This window comes from Engraulis encrasicolus, chromosome 2 (assembly GCF_034702125.1).
Source record: "Engraulis encrasicolus isolate BLACKSEA-1 chromosome 2, IST_EnEncr_1.0, whole genome shotgun sequence".
NCBI classification, from domain to species: domain Eukaryota; kingdom Metazoa; phylum Chordata; class Actinopteri; order Clupeiformes; family Engraulidae; genus Engraulis; species Engraulis encrasicolus.
This window is the reverse complement of record NC_085858.1, coordinates 30,886,017-30,900,542: the sequence shown is the minus strand read 5'-3', so window position 1 is coordinate 30,900,542 and position 14,526 is coordinate 30,886,017. Positions and strand designations below refer to the sequence as shown.

At 43.1% G+C, this 14,526-nt stretch overlaps 1 protein-coding gene across 1 annotated transcript in view; it reads left to right on the top strand.

The window, feature by feature from the left end:
* The first annotated feature begins 8,157 nt into the window (after positions 1-8,157).
* LOC134436912 (metalloproteinase inhibitor 2-like) overlaps positions 8,158-14,526 on the top strand; it is a 17,069-nt gene continuing 10,700 nt past the window's right edge. Inside the window, exon 1 of the mRNA XM_063186251.1 lies at positions 8,158-8,559. Coding sequence (XP_063042321.1) covers positions 8,430-8,559 — 130 coding nt within the window. The 5' untranslated portion in view covers positions 8,158-8,429. The remainder of the gene's footprint in view (positions 8,560-14,526) is intronic.

Below are 14,526 nucleotides of genomic sequence, written 5' to 3'. Positions count from 1 at the left end.
AAATCAGATGGGGCGGGACAAATACACATACTTCAAATGTTCATTTTTTTATTGTTTATCTCATGGCACAAATTGATTTTCCCCAAGTTCACTTTACTTTCACTCGTGTGCCATGGAAACCTACAACAACAACAAGAACAGTTCTTTGTAATCTGTGAAATTCCAATGTATCATTTCAATCTGTTGTATCAGAGACAGACAGGGGGTTTATTCGTCTGTAAACAAACAGGTAGTCTCATACTTTCAGTCTGAGTGTTGGCATGAGCAACAAGTCCTGATTGTGCTTCAGTGTTTCAACACAACCTTCTGGAACACACACACACACACACACACACACACACACACACACACACACACACACACACACACACACACACACACACACACACACACACACACACACACACACACACACACACACACACACACCTGTACACTTCACACTGTTCCAAGAGAGCCATGAACATTATCAAAGACCCCACTCACCCAGCACACCAACTGTTCACCCTACCAACAGGGAAGCGCTGCCGCAGCAACGCCATGCCACACAAGCAGACTGTGAAACAGCTGCTTTCCACAAGCCATCAGACTCATCAACACACTGAAGAAAACTACATAAACATTTCAAAGACACTGAAGAACATTTCATGAACATGTCATTCACCATGCCTCTTGCACTTTCCCCATCGCACCTTACATACTGCACCTACCACTGGCCACCACTGGTGTGTGTGTGTGTGTGTGTGTGTGTGTGTGTGTGTGTGTGTGTGTGTGTGTGTGTGTGTGTGTGTGTGTGTGTGTGTGTGTGTGTGTGTGTGTGTGTGTGTGTGTGTATGTGTGTGTGTGTGTGTGTGTGTGTGTGTGTGTGTGTGCGTGTGCGTGTGTGTGTGTGTGTGTGTGTGTGCGCATGTGTGCGCATGTGTGCGTGCGTGCGTGTGTTGTGAGTGAATGTGCCAGAGAAAGAATGTAAATTCAAGTACATGGTAGTTTCACTGCACATTGTGTGTGTGTTGCCTTTTCTTTACGGTACCGCTACCGTAGCCTACATAATTGTGTACTTTCTGGGTAACAACAGTAACTGAGAGAAGTAACATTTGTAACGGGTACAAAGGGGGTTATTACAAAGTGAACCCCAGTGTTTTGGTGGAAAACACTGGGGGTATTATTATTAATTGGGGTATTAAAAGTGTCAAAGATATTGTGATTTCTTTGTAAACAAGCTAAGATAAATACACTTACACTTCAACAGCAACATAACCAAAGTCGCAGCAGTCAAACAAAGACAAACAAACAGTTTGTAGGTCTACACATCTTTTACTAGCATGTGTACATGCTTGTCGTTATTCCCAGTCATTGCCTGTCCGGAAATATCAAACATTAATTCCAGAATAAAAAAAAATGTATCACTTGGTCTGATTTCCGTTGGGATCTATGAAATTACACGCTACTCTGTACAGACCACTGGAGTTCTTCATACTTGTCATTCCAAGTCATTGCCTGTACGGAAATATTGCAGCTAATTCTAGAGTAAAATTGTTCACTTGGGGTTTCCTTCAGGGTCTATAGGGGTACAATTGCAACATGCATATAAATCAACTCTATCCGGGAAGGCCTCACACAGCACAGAATTATTTGGAACTGGGCACTCGCCCCCTCAATAATTTCTAGACCTACAAACTTCTCCGTAGGCCACATCGGAAAGAGTGCTGCATTCTGTTGGGAACATTTGTATTAATTGCATTGCATAACACACGTATTGTCATATGGCAGACCTAGATTCTATTCATGAATGATTTATCAATAATTAATTCTCATGTATCGTAATGTCTGTGCAGATTCTCTTTCATTCCGATAATGGGGGCCAAAGGGGCTCAAAAATCCACACAGTTGCTTATAACTTCTTGTTTTTCCAATTGTTTGTTTAATTTTATTGATTTGTTTATTGTTTCTTCAGCTCCCACACATGGGAAGACATGGTTGTGATCGTGTGTGCCAAGGGTTTTTCCACTTGTTGTTGGGACATATCTGTCTTTGGAAAGGTGGCAAAGAGCCAAAGCACCTGCAGGCTACCTGGAAGAGGCAGTCACTCAAGAGCTGCACACGGCCGACGTGCTTTGTTTGTTTGTTTATTACCTCCGGCAATGAGGTTATGCTTTCTGTCACGTTGGTTCGTCTGTGTGCTTGTTTGCTTGTCTGTCTGTTTGGATGTCTGTCTGTATGTCTGTCTTGTTTGTCAGCAGGATAACTAAAAAAGTTATGAAAGTGTTTGGATGAAACTGAATGGAGTTGTTAGAAATGACAAAAGGAACAAGTGAGTAGGCTACATTTTGATGGTGATGATCCGGATCACGATCCGGAACCAGGACTTTTTAAAAGATTCTTCTCCATTGTGGGAAAGGGTTATTTTTAACATTCGACTTTCTAACTCCACAAAAAGAAGGCAGAAAAGCTTAAAAAAACAGGGTCTAACATAGTCAGATGTTCTATCAAACAGCGTCCTTGGCGGAGGCACTCTCTGAGTGCATTTCTATTTTTTTGTGTTTATCTTTCAACTTACAGGGGAAGTGCTGATGCAGCAGTGTATGCAGAACACAAATGTCTGCATTATTTCAGGACAATAGTATTATTTTAGGACAATAGTATTATTTCAGGACAATAGTATTATTTTGGGACAATAGTATTATTTCAGGACAATATTATTATTTTAGGACAATAGTATTATTTCTGGCCAAGTAGGCCTACTGAAACTCACATTTGGCAGGAATGAACATGATGAAGATTGGCCCTGCCATGGCCAAAGGGTGGGGCACTCATCTACCATGCAGCTGACCCGGGTTCGATTCCCGGCCCGGGTCCTTTGCCGGCCCTTCCCCGTCTCTCTCTCCCCGCTCGCTTCCTCTCACCACCTTCACTGTCCTATCATAAATAAAGTCAAAAAGACCACATAAAAAAGAACATGATGAAGATTACTTGATTACAAGCACTCAGGTCAAGGTCATCAGCTACTCAGGGAAGGCACCTGTTAGTGATGTTTTTACACTCTACTTTCTGGGTTTCTGGGAGCCTGGATTGCCACTCAGTACTGTGCTGCTCCGAGGACCTGTGGACAATGTGTGTGTGTGTGTGTGTGTGTGTGTGTGTGTGTGTGTGTGTGTGTGTGTGTGTGTGTGTGTGTGTGTGTGTGTGTGTGTGTGTGTGTGTGTGTGTGTGTGTGTGTGTGTGTGTGTGTGTGTGTGTGTGTGTGTGTGTGTGTGTGCGTGTGTCTGCACAGTAAAAAAAGAACTGTTGTTTTTACGGAAAATTGCTGGCAGCAGTGGTTGCCAAAGTCTACCTTTAAACAAATAACGGTATATTTCCTTTTTACATTTTACGGTAAGATTATGGCAGCAGTGGTTGCCAAAGCCTACCGTTAAATAAATAACGGTATTATTTTTTTTTACATTTTACGGTAAAATTATGTCAGCAGTGGTTGCCAAAACAGATTGGACAGATTATATTCAGGTGAGTTCAATTATAGAGTTACAATCAGACAACTGATTGGACTGATTATACTCAGGTGAGTCCAATTATAGAGTTGCAATCACAGACAACTGATTAGACTGATTCTACTCATTGGAGTCCAATAAACATAAACTTAATTAGATACCTAAATAAATGCCCAATTGCCAGATTGTCTAGTGCAGGCAGGTGGACCAGTCTAGTATCATCAATGAAGGGTATGCAAATCCATTCTTTATTTAAAAAAGGCCTGAAAATAACCTTAAGGAAAATGAAGGCCAAAGCTAGCGGGGCAAGCAAGCTAACAAACAAGCTAGTTAGCAAGCCACCATGCAGCCACCCTTACAACATGACCTGCTAGCCAGGCCGGCCAGGTGAGGGCAGGCCAGCAGCCGGCCAGGTGAGGGCAGGCCAGCAGCCGGCCAGCCGGCCAGCCAGCCAGCCAGCCAGCTAGCTAGCAACCAGTGAGCAGTACAATGCAACAGTCCCTGTTTAAATACATGTTCAAGTGAACCATGTGACCCGAGTGATGAAGCATTTGGCAGGTGCAGGCAGTAAGTTAATCATTGCATGACAGCCCTTAGCACTCAGGTGAGGTCAGGAATTGATTGATAGATTGATTCGGATGGGGTAGAATGACAGTTTCAAATAGACTGGGCTACTTCTAAGAGCTCAATGGATTACTGTCCCAGGTAGACTTTTTCAGATTATACTAGCCTATAGGTATATTTTACACATTAAATGAGGCTAAACTGTAGGCTGTTACCGGAGAAATAATAAGTTACAGTGAATTACTGCAAAATGTGCAAACTGTTGCCATTTGCAGTCCTTAACTGTTGCACAGTTTATGCAGTTGCTAGCTTCATTGTTGTCAAATCTACAACGTGGAGGCACCTGGAGCCAAGCAGACAGGCAATATGTTTTCTGTGGAGTAATTAATATTCAATTCATTATAACCTCCATTGCTTTCTGTTGGGTAGGAGGAATGCAAAAAAAGGTATTCTGAATTTTGAAGAGGTTTACCGTGTCAATTTGCCTCTCAATCGAAAACTCTGATGGCAAAGCCTCAAAGTCCAATCAGGGAAAAAAATTATTGCGGTGGAGAATTTTTCGCAGGATGAATTACAACACATGCAGAGGGTTGTACTCTAAGTTAATACTCATTGATGGCTACTAATCAAATAGCGTGTTGACATCAAACTCTGCCTGTTACAACCAGCCTATCAGTGGTTTGACAAGTTACACCTGGAACAAGTGCAATCACAAGAGATCTATTGGACTAAAAGAGGACAAAAAGCCTAACACGACCAGAAAGAGCACCTACTTTTTGTAGTATACACAATGTGAAGAAAAGCAGAACAGAGTTGTTTGTCTGTTGGTTCACAATTTGGTTCACTAACAGAGGATTGAGTTTGGTTCACTTATAGGGGACTCAACAAAAATGGCTGCTCATGTTGCCAAAACATTTGAAAATTGGGGAGGCATGTTTTTCATAACTCTCAAGGGAGTTAAACATTAACTCTCTAGCTCTCTTAGCTCAACAACTCGGATCCAGAGGAGTCACATAACACTCAGGTTTAGATTTTGGCTGAACACCAGTCAAACTCTGATCAATCGAACTCTGGCAAATTTGCTGTGTACATATGTGTACACCAGTGAAAAATAAAGTCATGTACCGTTTCTTGACTACTTCATCTTCACTTAACGGTATTTTCCAATATTTTCTTTTCAGTGAACAGTTCAGTATTTTCTACATATTGACACCAGTGAAAAATAAAGTTATGTACCGTTTCTTGACTACTTCATCTCACTTAACGGTATTTTCCAATATCTTCGTTTACAGAGAACAGTCCAGTATTTTCTACATATGACACCTGTCAAAAATAAAGTTATGTAGCACTTTTTGACTAAATAGTGGCTTGCCATATTTAGTACAGAGATAAACTGTTTTGCATTTTACGGTCACTGACTGTTGCAATTTGACATTTTTTTGCCGTAATTTCAACAGGCATTTTTTACAGTGTGGGAATCCTTCTAGGCCTCATCTGATGTCATGAGTACTCGGAGGAATGAGGAGGAAGGAGGCAGACATTGCGTAAAACTGTGCAGTTTCCTGAAAGTGAATGGGAATGGGGTCCAGACGTGATACTCATTCACTATGAAGTCATCACATGATTGTCGTAGGGAGCGGGAAAGGAGAGTAAACAGAGGAAAAGTGATAGTGAAACACTGACAGACAGACTATCTGTCAAGAGGTTGCCAAACACAGAGGAAAGTTCGGACACTCATGTCTACCCACCTGCCCTACTGAGTCACTTTTCAAAAGGGTGAGAATAACGCCAAAGGCATTTCTGGACAAACAATACCAGTCTGGAAAGTTACGACAAGGAGCAATAGTAGTGCCTGGGCAGCCTGAGGTTACAGCAATGCAAGTGGAAGACACCAGCCCACGCCAGGGCTGGTCTGTGGTACAAAAAAAAATGAGCTGGGCAATTTTGGCCTGAGCCGGCCTCTCGCACATACACAGGCCGCTTTCATACTTGATCCGAATAAGCACAGACCGTGGAGGTGGAACAATGGGTTGCCCCCTCTAAATTGTGGACCAGTGCCTATGAGGGAAAACAACAACAACAACAACAACAACAACAACAACAAAACAAAGCATCCCCCCTAAGGACTGTCTGCCCACCGGGAAAATGCCCTGTATGCCAGATCACCAGACCAGCCCTGGCCCACGCCTAATAGCCATCCAGGCTAAGTGGCCGAGATAGAGAACAGATGCCTTCAATAACTACATTCCTCTTCATCCTGTGGATGAAAAGTTGGTAGAATGTAAGCGGGAATGCTTTATTCCAGTCATACCTCCAGAAATAGGTAATTGTGGAGGGGAAAAATACCCATGGGCTCTCTGAAAGGACTTGTGGAGTGTTTATATGATTCATGCATAGCATAGTACTATTCCATGTATTGCTCTTACAGTTTACACATTGAACTCCAACAGTAAGATTTCTTTGCCAGCCATCCTTGAAACCAGTTCCTGGAACCACAGCACAGAGTATAGGCCTACAGTATCCTTCATTTCCTGAATGAACTATGTCACTCGATGTACCACCGATGAGGAGACAAGGTTTCAAAATCAAGCAACATATCAGCAACATATCCACATAGGCCTACCAAAACAGCAATGATAACGATAGCAATGGAATCCCTAATCCTCCAAACAAACACAATAACAACGATGATGATGATGATGATGATGATGATGATGATGATGATGATGATGATGATGATGATGATGATGATGATGATGGCTCTTTTTACTCAAGTAAAGTCAAGTCAAGTCAAGTCAGCTTTTATTGTCAGTTTCTTCATATGCTCAGGTCATACAAATACATTGAAATTATGTTTCTCTCTCTATACCATGAAAGGACATAGACATACACAGGACTGACATTTACAAACTGACATCAAAGTGCAAGACAGGACAAGTAACAGTGATGGATCAATAACAGTAAGTGATTAAGTAATAAATAATGAATAATAACTGAGCACTTGACATTGGTGAGGAACAGTTTTGGACCAGTAATGAACCAGTAACAATAAAGTGATAAAGTGGTTAAGTGATTGAAGTAATAATAACAAGTTAAACATTTAACATTTAACATATAGGGAAGAATAGAATAGAAGACATAATAACAATAATATAGTAGTAAAATGCAAAAATAAGATAATAAAGACCAGCTGTTGCATCTACACTCTACAATTCTCTCTTGTGTGACGAATATAACAATTTTCCAGACTAGGCCTAGGCTTGTTGCTTATCTTTGTGCTGATAGAAAAAAAACATGTGAATGTTGTCTCTGTGGGCATACAGAAAGATATGGAGACCTGTTTAGTCTCTTTGGTACCCCATCCATGACAGAAAATACAGACAGTAAGCTACCTCAGCTCTTCTGTGAGTCCAGTGTTTTGGGAAGGGTGATTGGATAGAGAGGTGTCTGAAGTGGCTGTGTGGAGAGACAGACCGTGTGGCACACCTGAGGCGGGTACATTTTTTGTAGAAACATGGGTTGAAATTACCTGGTTTTATCTAAATACCAAATGTCCATTCAGCATTTCAGTACTGGAAACAAAGGTCTACACTGCCATGCATTTTCATCCAAATGAATAAAATTATTTTCAGGCTCTATTACATTAAAGGTTGAAACAATATTGCATGAATACTACACCGCAAGAAAAGCACATTTTGTTGGCACTGACGCACACAGGGTAAGTGCTGGGTGACCACACAAATGAATTGGCTAATTTCTTTGGTTTTCAGACTTTTCAATAAAACGTTTCTTCCTTCATTGCTCATCACCAAGTGTAATAGTGCCTGAATCACATCCCAATAGGTGGGATGTGGCTATAATAATAGCTCGATTCATCTTTTGAGAGCAGCATCCTCAACATCTGGTGGCGTGGGTGCGTCTCTGGGTGTGCGCCCCGCGCACGCACTCTCCAAGTCCAGCAAAGAAGTTGAAAAGAAAAGTGATGAAATCGAGAAAAAAACGTTAACATTTACAAACCATATTTCGTAATGGAGATGTCGTCATTCAACTTGATGAAGTCGTGAAGAGAGGGCGGAGCTCATCTGGCATAAAGTGGAGCTGCCTTCACAGTTCCTGCAGACTTCAGTGCAGGGCGGAGTTCGTGAACGTCTCATAGGATGAACGGAGTGCTGTGAACTCAACTTAGTGCATGATCATATGTATGTTTTTTCGGATCGTAAAAGTAGCTGACTTGAGTTAGAGTATTTGATGTGACACCATTACAAAAGTATCAGAGCGGATATCGTTTGGTTTTAACTTAAAAAAGGTGTAGTTTTCAAACCAACTCAACAGGAGAAAGTTATTTAATTCATTGTGAAGTGCAATTGAAAACATACAATTATGAATAATCCAAGCAACAGTATTCTCGCCACGCTGGTCGTGCTTCTCTTATGGCGAGTTGAAGAAATCGCCGAGGCTTGCAGCTGCTCGCCAATGCATCCTCAACAGGCTTTTTGCAACGCAGACATCGGTAAGACATGCATGATTTTCACTGTATATCCCAACTTAAAAATAACGCCTTTTACGCATGCAAGTTCCAATCAGAATGTGTAGTTACATTGAATGTGTGTATTTGTTTTAAAACCTGCAAATCAATTGCCTACTTGAGGTATACGGAACAAAAGCAAGTTCAGTTGTCTAATGGGACGGAGTCAACTTGAACATTTCTGTGGTTAGGATAGGACGAAACAACCATTTTTCTTGCTACCGATTTGGGGTGGATCAACGGAGAGGGTGGAGTGTCAGAATGTCACATCTGCCTGATTTCTGACAGAAAAACACATAAATCTGTAACCATTGCACTGATGATCTGTCTATGAGTGCGCAGAGATGCCATCTATGGACAAAAGGCCACTTGGATCCAAGGCTGGACATAACAGATCAGTGCCTCGTGTATCACAGATACATTTAACTTTATGATAGTTTTTCCTTTCCTCTCGTTTACGTTTAGAGAAAAATATAAATGGTCTTCAGGTGATTCCGTTTTGTTTGGGAATCTCTTTCTTCCACTCATCTCCTAAACCTCATTCAGATGAGATGGTGAACTGCCTGAATGTCCAACTGAGCAGCTGAGCTGTGCACGGAGGGTGGGGGTGGTAGAGGCATATACCAAGAGTGTCTTGCGGGTGTGCGTCATGCAGTGCCCATATCTTTTTAGATGAATCAGCAGGCGCCTCTGTGCTCGTGCATGTTATAACAAGGCACTGTAGATGGTGACACTCCATTCTGCTCAGCTGGGTAATGCCTGTCCTGCCATTGTCAGAGGCACTAGTGCGCAATCATTGTTGCAAAAACTATAATCATTTAGTGAACTGCAACCTGGCCTCTACTTCCTACCACTGAGTGAATGTGTGAACGTGGAGTGTGGCTGGAGAGCCGAGAGGATCTAGGAAAGAGGAGGTCACCGTGTCTGCAAATACACTTTCCATCTGCGACCAGTCCAGTCTACTACACACCAATGAGAACTTCTCCAGATGTTGTGGTGGCTCTTTGTCTCGATGCAAGCAGTTTTATCCTCTGCCTGTTTGTTCCTCACCCACCCCCAGTCTCCTCCTATTTCTCTCTCTCCTTAGTCTTTCTTAGGCCTTAATGTCTTAGGTAGGTTTTGGGTTATGTGTGTCTGTCCTGACATGCTCCATGGAAATGTCAAGTTTCCATGTCCTTTTTGATCCTCGTGAGAGGGGCAAAGGAGGGTTGAGCATGTCAAAGGAAGACACATCAAAGGACTATGGGCGGATTAGAAGCCGACGGCTTAATGAGTTCAACAGAGATTACTTGTAGCAAAGCTTAGCTGACGCATTGTCTTATAATGGGAGGAACTGAACTCCAGACAGGTAGCGTCCCCCATCCTCCTCCTCCTCATAACTCTCTAAATCGCAATCAAAACAGGGCAGCAGAGGCCTGGCCCAGGCTTGGCGTCCGCGTGTCCGTCCTCATAGCCTCTCGGCCCCCTGAATGTCTGTTTATTTTGGTTTATTTGAACATTCACAGACCCTGGCTCCACACACAAACTTATGCTAATGCCCGGCCTATAACAGGGCTCAGTTTGTCCTTGGCGAGTAACTATTAAAATGCTGCCTGACTGTGGTGGACTCTTTCCGTCGTAGTTTCCTGAATGCCTCACAGCATTCCTGACTTTTTACTGGAGACGCCTTCCCCACATCTTACTACCTTCCTCTCCTTTCAACATATGCTAATGTGTCGCAGCGCAGCATTGTGCTCCATGCAGTGTGGTGCCGTAATATTGGCCCGTCTTTTCAAAGGAAGTTGGATACTAATACCTCCCGTCAGATGCTATCAGATGCAAATTAGTTGTTAGTAATTAGTTATCAGTTATCACAAGGTGTTTGTATGGGTGTAAATTCTCTTCTCTTCTCTTCTCTTCTCTGCTCTTCTCTTCTCTTCTCTTCTCTTCTCTTCTCTTCTCTTCTCTTCTCTTCTCTTCTCTATTCTTATAGTCTAAATCTGGTGACTTATTAAATTAGTTAAGTAATTAGTTATCACGTTGTGATAACAAGATGTTTGTATGTGTGAAAATTATACATATTCTATTGCATGTATTGTAAATTCTATTCTATTCTATTCTATTCTATTCTATTCTATTCTATTCTATTCTATTCTATTCTATTCTAATAGTCAGTAACTCTGGCAACTTATTAAATGATCAATTGGTAGATATCCCATCACTCCAGATGAATCTTTTAGCCTTGTGATGGAGTGTGGAGGAAGGGAGATTTTGTTTACATACTAGGAGATGTTTATAGCACTTGGCTTGCAGTCATGATGGTGTTGACATCCTAGGCAGTCAGTAGGTTTCAGACCAAGGTTGAAGATATCTCAGCTGTGACAGGAAGGCTGTGCACACTCCATAGCAAGGTGCAGTGCAGATAACCTAAATCCACAATTAATTTGAGAAAAAATCTTCCAGGTTTATGCCACGAAATAAATCAAACAACATACTTCGAGTATGTGGACATTTTTGTCTACTGAAATAAACATCTCCAGTTGGGGAAGAAGGGGGAGATGGTGACACACATAGACAGACTACTGCAGGAAACAGAGAAGGAGAAGGTGAACGAGAAGGAAGTGGCACTGCAATCTGTGTCAAAGGAGAATTCAGAGAGAGAGAGAGACCAGAGAATATAAAAAACCAGAGGCCCTTTCAAATGTATCAAAGCAGCAAAGAGCCTTCACCTCTGCAGGCAGTAATACATAGCAAGAGCGAGAGAGAGAGAGAGAGAGAGAGAGAGAGAGAGAGAGAGAGAGAGAGAGAGAGAGGCGTGTTGTGTGTCCATCCGTGGCATAATTTCCTGTTTCCTGTTGCATCAAATGGCTTGTTGTGTTTGATTCACACACAGTATGGCGGTAGGCAGGCGGCGTGACTCCCCCGCTGGAGTCAGAGGCCAGTTGTCCCTGCAGTGACTTGCTGCTGCTGCTGCCTGGTCTAAGGTGGTGTGGTGGTGAGAATGGCTGCTTCACTCGTTCAGAGAAACCACCCATTCATTAGACTGAGGCTGAGGGGCTTTCCACCCAACACAAGGACATTCCTGTGTGCACTGTGTGTGTGTGTGTGTGTGTGTGTGTGTGTGTGTGTGTGTGTGTGTGTGTGTGTGTGTGTGTGTGTGTGTGTGTGTGTGTGTGTGTGTGTGTGTGTGTGTGTGTGCCTGTGTGTGTGTGTGTGTGTGTGTGTGTGTGTGTGTGTGTGTGTGTGTGTGTGTGTGAGAGAGAGAGAGAGGGGGGGGAGGTTAAAATGTGGACTGAGCATGAGTCAGATATTATTGTTTTTCTTGAGGTGGCTGCTGGAATACTTCTGTCTGAAAAAAAAGAAGTCAATCCAGGCTCTCATTCGCCTCCGTCCATGTGTGCGCGGCATTTTCACTATTCCAGTTTGCGCTGTGAGAATTAATCGACTGTGTAATGGACCAGCCCTTTGTAGTAGTTAATCAGGTAGTCATTCTGGTCATCACTTCCGTGGGTTGAGCCTTTTTTATTCACCACTAAAACCTGAGCATTCATGAGTAAATGTTTCTCTTTGGAGTGTGGGCAAGCCAAGCCATTTAGATATAATTTTTGGCCACTTTTGGTCACAGGGTCCTGTGGGGGCAGTATGGAAAAGATGACTTGTGAGGAAATGTCTACCCAGCGACCCACTATCAGAAAACAAGCCTCGTCTTAGTCACCCTGAAGGCTAGCCATGGCGAGTGTAATTGGGGTGTTCCCGCAGAATCCGTCCCCCTCGGGTCTCGGACCCGCCACCTCCTATTCAATGCATCGGTTCGAGCATGGGAGGCACAGCACGATACCGCTGAGCTAACCCATTTTAGCCTAAGCCCTTTTTGGGAAAAGGTGCCCTCTTCCTATTAAAGCCTAAATATCTCAGCCTCCGAAGCAAATAAAAACATGAAATAAGTTGCATTTCAAAGCTTGAAATTGAAATTGATTTTGCACTAGAATGTGCTCATTCAGCTCTCTAACATACCCACATTTTTAAGAAAACAGCTCAAATCTCAAGAACTTGAATGCAGCGTATACTGTATGTCGCTCCAGGACACAATGGGTTAAAGGACCTGTCCGATAATTCAGCGCTACCGATACTGTATGAGGCTTCGGGAGATGTACAGGATCCAAGATCCGTTTCCGGATCTGGCAGGATAACAGGGTTTTTCACAGGATCCGGATCCGGCAGGATCTTAAGCAGTGGATCCGGTATCCGGCAGTTACCTAAAAATCAGGGTCTGGTGCATCTCTAGCCTAGGTTTTTCAGCCAGTCTTTCACAACCCCAATTGCTGCATGGAGTGAAAGCCCTTTGGAAGCGGCCAGTGCAAGCAGTGTGGCAGTAAGCCAATGAGTCTAAAAAATAGTTTGAGCCAACGTAATAAAAAGGGCCCACGTGTGCGAATAGGCTATGTGTTTCAACCCTTTCGTAGGATCCGGTATGCGGTTCCGGATCCCTCGGGTCTCAGACTCGCCACCTACTATTCAACGCATCGGTTCGAGCATGTGTGGCACAGCACGATACCACCGAGCTAAAGGACCGATCCGATAGCTCAGCGCTACCGATACTGTATGAGGCTTCGGGAGGGAGGTTTACTAATGTTCCACGCCACACTCTGCTAGTTGGCCTCCGTTACACTCACCCCCCTAAACCTCACCCCCATCCCGGGTCAACGGCAACAGTGTAAGGTCTCGTTTAGGTTAATCTGTTTCTATATTGTTTCTATCGCGAATGCACTGTCCATTTACATTATAATATTGGAATGAGGTGGAAGGATTAAAAGACGCCGAAGCCCATGTAAACTTACAATGCTGATCTTGCATCGAGAAACGGGGAGAAATGAGGATATGCAGTGCTGAGCTCTGGCTACTCGTCCTGGTTGGACAACATCACTATGACATGCTCCTCCCTGATTCGCTGGGCTGGTATCCTTGGTCATTTGAGTGCTGGGAAGACTTCAGCTCCCACAGACTAGCGAATCAGCCGATCAGCGTTTCTTTATAAATCGAGCAGTATTTGTTATTGAGAGGACAGAAACTTTGTTTGTGAACATAAATAGTTTGCAAGACGCAGACACGATGATATGGTGAAATGAATTGATGTAAACTTAGCCTAACTGAGGTGTTCCCGTGCAATCTGTCCTCCTCGGGTCTCGAACTCTCCACCTCCTAGTCAATGCATCGTTTCGAGCATAGGAGGCACAACACGATACTGCTGAGCTTAAGGACCAGTCCGATAGCTCAGCGCTACCGATACTGTATGAGCCTGTCTGAGGCTCATGAGGGAGGTTTACTAATGTTCCACGCCACACTCTGCTAGTTGGCCTCCGTTACATGAGCCAGACTAAATGTGGAAACTGAAGACTAGCTTCGCTCTTATCAGATCGCAGAAGGCTGTGGGTGGAACCAAACCATTATCGTTATGGTTCAAATTGGCTCTGCACTGCCTTGGCCAACACTATGACCAATGTAAGGAGTCATAGCGACATTGCTGTTATTGTCCAATCTTTTTTTTGGCCCTTGAAGTCCGTGTCATTGAGTGTCTGAGAGAGTCAGGTCACATGATGGTTGAATTATTTCTTTCTTCACACCCCGTTGGAATGCCTAGTTGATATTTGCTTGTGCACTTCAAAATGGCGCATACTGTATATCGTGCAGATCTTCTCTTAATTAATGTCAGGTAAACAATCATACAATCCTAGTGCCATTTTGAAGGCATGTAAAGATTTTAAATAGTTTATTGCTCTGAACGAGTTGCCCATGTGACAAATTCGTATCCTTCGGGTAACCCTCAGACACAGCTGGAAAGACTGACAAACAGGCCTGCTTTAACTAAAAGCAAGATTTAACAATATGAAACAATATGTCTCCTGAATTTGTAAGGCAGAGTGAGATAGTGTTAGCTGCAAAACTTACTGCACTTTGGTCATACTAATACATTTT